The 5684-nt window shown below is 53.2% G+C and overlaps 1 protein-coding gene across 11 annotated transcripts in view; it reads left to right on the top strand.

The window, feature by feature from the left end:
- Window positions 1-5684, top strand: part of MROH7 (maestro heat like repeat family member 7) — a 59392-nt gene that overhangs the window by 29783 nt on the left and 23925 nt on the right. For 10 of the 11 annotated variants that reach the window (XM_027770890.1, XM_027770892.1, XM_014586903.1 and 7 more), the window contains 2 exons: window positions 1-155; window positions 3415-3553. In XM_027770890.1, coding sequence (XP_027626691.1) covers window positions 1-155; window positions 3415-3553 — 294 coding nt within the window. The remainder of the gene's footprint in view (window positions 156-3414; window positions 3554-5684) is intronic. The other variant, XM_027770894.1, reaches the window with a different exon arrangement.

Raw genomic sequence — 5684 nt, 5'->3', positions numbered from 1 at the left:
ATCCCAGAAATCATGCAGGGCATCTACGTGCAGCTGAGCCACATCCAGGAGCCACGGGCCCGCGAGGTGGCCCTGCTGCCAGTCTCCCTCCTGGCCAGCTCCTTCATGACCGAGGTCGTGGTGGCCCTGCTCATGTGCCCCCTCCCGCTGGACAGGTATCAAGGAAGGGGGGCTCCCAACCACCCCTCAGAGGGTTGAAACAGCCTCTACTCTAGGCTGGGAACCCCTCTTTTGTTCAGAGAAGGAAGCCCCTGACCGGTGGCCCCTCTCCTGTGACCCGCCGTGTTCACGGCCACTTTGAATCCCCCCCTGAGCCCCGTTGGTGTCAGGGCTGAGCATCCATTCAGTCTCGGGTTCTCGCACTGCCCCATTTCACAGAGGAGGGTCCCGAGGCTCAGGGGAAGTTTCTCGCCCACAGCGCCCACTGAGCAAGCTGCAGGACCTGGGCTCAGGTCTGACTCCGAACCCCCAGCTCTTTAATGATGCCTTGGAGAGGAGGACTCAGCGTCAGTCTTAACTCTGCCTCTAGCCTCTGTGTAGTCTAGGGGAGTCCCTTGCCCTCTCTAGACACTAAGAATATGTGAATTGAGAATCTTTTGGAAGATAGGCAAGAGCCCAGAGGGGTGGTCATGACAAAGGATTGCAGCCTGCTGGGCTGGGCGCCTGCCGGGCAGGCTGTGGGCAAGCATGCCCATGCTCACTGCCCTCAGGGAGCTCACTGTCTGACCGGCAGAGAGGACTGGCTGGGTGATGAGCTCAGGGGCAGGAGAGACCAGGCTGGCTAGCTTCAGTCTCGAAGCCTGGGAAGTTCTTGCGCCTTCTTTGAATGAATGAAGCAAGGCAGCGGGATCCACACCTTGGTCGAGGGAAAATGTAACAATATTGTGCAGAGGGAACCAGCAGTTAGCGTAATGGCTATGTCGCTGAATTCCCAGGTAGTTGACCACGGTTCGCATCCTGGACCCGGTGGCTTAAAACTCACGCCGGGCGCATGTGCGAACGTGCCCAAGATCCTGAGAGCAGAATGGAAGAGAAGGGATTGCGGCGTGACCATCCCCTCTGGGGGGTGATTTCTCGCTTTCTGTCTCTCTGTCTCTCTCTGTCTGTCTGGCGAGCGCACGCACCTTGTAGCAAAAACCTCTCCAAAAACAAGAAACAAAAAAACAAAAAAACCCACAACACTGCGTGAAAGGGATGTGCTCTGTAAGGACAGTGGGGCCACCCACAGAGACCAAGACCACATGGTTTGGTGGGATCTGGCTGACAATTTCACTGGGGAGAATAACCCTTTCTGACAGTGCCGCCCACCAGGAGGGTTTCTTTTGGGTCCGGTAAGCAGACTCAAAGACCACCAGCGGTCGTCCAGGATAGAGGACAGGGCAGTGTCAGGGGCGCCTCAGGAGAAGTCCTAGCGGCAGCCTGTGCGCCAGGCCAGGCCAGGCCAGGCCAGGCAGCTGGCACTGAGGCAAGCCAGCCACCAGGGCACACTTCCTTTTCTTCCTTTTCTTCTTTCTTTCCTCTTCTCTTTTTCTCTCTTCCTTCCTTTTTAAATTTCTCTTTGTTTCTTTTCTCTCTCTTTCTTTCTATTTCTTTCTTTTTCTTTTTCTCCTTTCTTTATCCTTCCTTTTTTCTTTCTTTCCTTCTTTTTCTTCTTTCTTCTTCATTCCTTCCTTCTTTTCTTCCTTTTTCTCTTTTCTTTCTTTTTAGTTTGCTATAGGGCATGTGTACTCGTGAGAGAGAGAAAGAGAGAGAGAGAGAGAGAGCTCCCCAAGGGGAGTGGCTGCACTACAATCCCTTTTCCATCTTCCTTCGGGATTCTGGGCACACCATGTCAGGTCTCCAACCACACAGTTGGCCTTGTTCAATCCAGCTGCCCAACCACCATCCCTCTGGCTGGCCTGGGCACAGCACTTAAGGAGGTACTGACTCTCAAATGCCAAGCCTGCACTAGCATGAGCCTGAGCACGAGGGCCTCCTTAAGCTTGGCACACTGGATGCCTTACTTCTGTCCCTTCTCTAGCTCTGAGTGCAGGGAGCTGACCTCAGGCCTTCCAGGTAGAGGCAGGTGGGAGGGAAGGAGACCCACAGGACGTGGGTGCAAGAACTGTCCTGGCTTAAATGGTGCGGGCATCACAGGGCCATGTTGCTTACACTAACTCCATAGGCGTGCCTCCCCTGGTCCCCACAGGAGCAAGCCCAGTAACAAGTCTCTGTGCCCTGGGAAACTCAGCACCACAGCGTCCCCATCAGTTCTTATGGTTCATTCAGAGTTTCTCCCAGTCCAGATGCAATTTACCAGTCTGGTCATTTTTACCATAAGCAATGTTGCCTAGCAACATAGTTGACATGCTATCTTTATCAGGTTTCCAGGGGAACAGAGCTAGAGAGTGAAAGGAAGGCTAGGGTGCAGGGGAAAAGGTTTTTGTTAACCCTTTAGATACTGGCCCAGCAGTGCATTTAGTGCACTTAACACCCCATGAGGGGAGCACCTGCAGGCTGGCGTCCAGCCCACACAAATGCTTTTCCTGACCTGAAGGACCACCTTAAAAGGGGCTGGAAGGGTCACCTCTGATGGAATGTGACCAGTGCAAGATTCAGGTCCCCAGGGGCTTGAACACCTCCATCCTTGCTTCTTGGCACAGTGGCATGAGCCCAGGCTTTGGAGTCAGACCTGGCCACATCTTAACTCTGCAGCACATTAACTATGTAGTGAGGGATTAGTAACTTCACCTCTCTGAGCCTCAACGCACATCTGTGAAATGGGCCTCAGTGTCCACCCTGAGGGTCATCATGAAAAGTCCATGACCTGGAGGGTCTTGAATTCTTGTTCACATCAGTATCCCCAGAGATTTGCCTGGCACCTGGTGCACAGGAGATGCTCAATAAATATCTCCAAAGTAATCAATTGTACATAAGGGACTAGCAGATAACATAATGGCTACATTGCGGGACTCCCATGTAGTTGACTGTGGTTCGAGTCGTGGGCCTGGTGGCTTAAACCCATGCCAGGCGCGTGTGCGTGTGTGCCCAAGATCCCAAGAGGAGAATGGAGGAGAAGGGATTGCGGCGTGGCCATCCTCCCTGGGGGGTGATTTCTCGCTTTTTGTCTCTCTGTCTCTTTGTCTTTCTGGCGAGCACAAGTGCCCTATAGCAAAAACCTCTCAAAAAACAAAAACAAAAACCAAAAACACACACACAAAACATTGTGCATAAAGCACTGGCATAAAGTCTGGGAAATCGGGCCTCTAACCGCGGTTAGCCCCCACCTCCCTGGAAGTATTTTGTGGACCATTCCTTGCTGGCTCCCTTGGGTGCTCTCACTGACATCTTACCTTCACCCTCCCCAAATCGTTTGGCAGCAGAGTGGGCTCCCTGGCCCGGCTGGCACTAACCCGCCCCCCTCTGACCTCTCAGCAATGGGGCAGAGATGTGGCGGCAGCTGATACTGCGCAAGCCCAGCTGCGATGTGCGGGACCTCCTAGATCTGCTCCTGACCAGCCTGAAGGAGAAACCTGTCACCAAGAAGGGCCGGGCCTCCATCGTTCCCCTGGCGGTGAGGACCCAGCTACCCCCCTATCCTCACTCTCCCCTTCCCTCCCACCCAGCTCTGTGCAACTGACTTCCAGGGCCCGACTCTGCCTGTAACTCTGGCGGCCTTGGGCAGGGCTCCAGCTCTGGCTCTTGCTGTGATCCACTGTGTGATAGCGGTGCTACCTGTGACGACAGCTGCAGCCTGGGACCGGGAAGATGCGGGACCTTGCAGTCGTAGACAGTGGGCAGGGCCTGGTTTTACTTACAGTGTGGGGTCCTGGGTAAGTCACGGCACCTCTTGGAGGCTCAGTGTCCACACCTGCAAGTGGAAATGAATCTGCCTCACGTGGCGGCTGCGAGGATGAGTGAGACCACCCTTCATTCATCTAGGTGACGTGGGAGTTTAAGCGCGTCACAGTGCCAGGTTCAGAGCTGGGCCCTGGAACACAGGTGGCTCCGACTCGGAGAGCTGCTGGCTGGAGGACAGGCTTCTCTCTGCATCTGTCGCCACCACCCTAGTCTCAACTAGCCCGATAATACCCCTACCCATCTCCCTGCTTCCACTCCTGCGTCTCCCATCAGAGCCCCAGCCAGACATGCTTTGAGAAGGGGAATCTGCTCTTCTTAGCCCCTTCAATGGCCTCTCATTGCCTGTGAGAGTCACACGGTGCTACCACCCGTGCTGCAGGGCACCAAGCCCCTTTCTGGCCTCCCCAAACCCTGTGGTCCTCTGGCTTGCTCTGCTGTAGCCTCACTGGTCTGTGTCAGAACGCCATACATCCATGCTGTCTGTCCCAGGGCCTTTGCATATGCTGTTACTTCTACCTAGAATGCTCTTTACCAAGTTGTCTTCCCCTTTCAGCTCTCAAGCATCACCTCCTCAGAGAAGCCCTCCCTGATCTCCCTGACCTACTCTAATCCATACATACTCCACTTTGCATCTCACACTTCATCTTGGACTGTGATTTGACAGGCATGCGGGGGTCATGTGGCTAATCTGTGAGGTGCATGAGGTCAGTGCCTGTCCTGTCATGCTCACCATGCTTTCCTGACAGCTAGCATACACCTGGCGTGTAGTAGGCACTCAGAAAGTTCTGTCGGATTCATTTACTTTTTATTTTAAAAAATTTACTAAAGGGCATGTGCACTTGCTGGAGAGAGAGGAGAGAGAGGAAGTGAGAAAGCCCATCCAGGAGGGAGGGTCATGCCACAATCCCTTCTCCTCTGTTCTCTCCCCCAGGATTTTGTGCATGCACTCACAGGTTCCGGTGTGGTTTTGAAGCTACCAGGTCTGGGACTTGAACGTCTGAGTCTGTCATGTGGGATCCAGCTGCTTAGCCACCACACCACCAGCTGGCCTGGATGGATTTATTTATTCCACAAATATCTACCGAGCACTTGCTCTGTGCCAGGCACACTCATAGGTTCTGAGGATTCAGCAGCAGGAAATTCTGGTGGAGGGAAGCAAGCAAAGATATTGTCAGTGGGGGAGTAGCTGACATTGACCCACTTACAGAGGAGGATCTGCCGCTTAGAAATAGTCTGTCTCACCCAAGGTCACTCAGCTCGCGAGTGGTGGTGCTGGGCCTCAAACCCAGGTCTTCTGCCTCCAGGTCCTGGGCTTCACCCTCATCTCTCTCTCTACCTCTCTTGCCCAGCACTGAGTTCTAAGAATAAGGCACCTTCCCTGACTTGGACTTTCATCTACTCCGACAGCGTGTTCTCCAATGACTTGTTCCTGCTTCTCCGTGCAGAAGCAGAGACTGAGCACAGATAGAGCCTGGACTAATTTTTTTTTTTTTTTAAGGTTTTTGCCATAGGGCACATGCGCTCACCAAAGAGAGACAAGGAAAGTGAGAAATCCCCCCCCCCCCAGAGGCCACACTATCATCCCTCCCATTCTCCTTCTGGGATTTTGGGCATGTGTGCACACCCGCCTGGCATGAGTTTCAAGTCCCTAGACCTGGAACTAGAACTTCAGTCAGCCATGTGGGAGTCCCGGGCCTTAACTACTATTCCACCTGCTGGCCCCAATACTGGATTAGTGTTTTAAATTTTTATTTATTATTATTATTATCTTATGGTACTAGTAAGTTCTTTTTTTTTTTTTTTTTTTGAAGGGTTTTGCTTAAAGGGTGCCAATGCTCCCCAGA

The sequence above is a fragment of the Tupaia chinensis genome, unplaced genomic scaffold (genome assembly GCF_000334495.1).
Source record: "Tupaia chinensis unplaced genomic scaffold, TupChi_1.0 Scaffold000165_2, whole genome shotgun sequence".
NCBI classification, from domain to species: Eukaryota; Metazoa; Chordata; class Mammalia; order Scandentia; family Tupaiidae; genus Tupaia; species Tupaia belangeri.
Note: the sequence above shows the minus strand (reverse complement) of the source record. Positions and strands in the feature narration are given on the sequence as shown.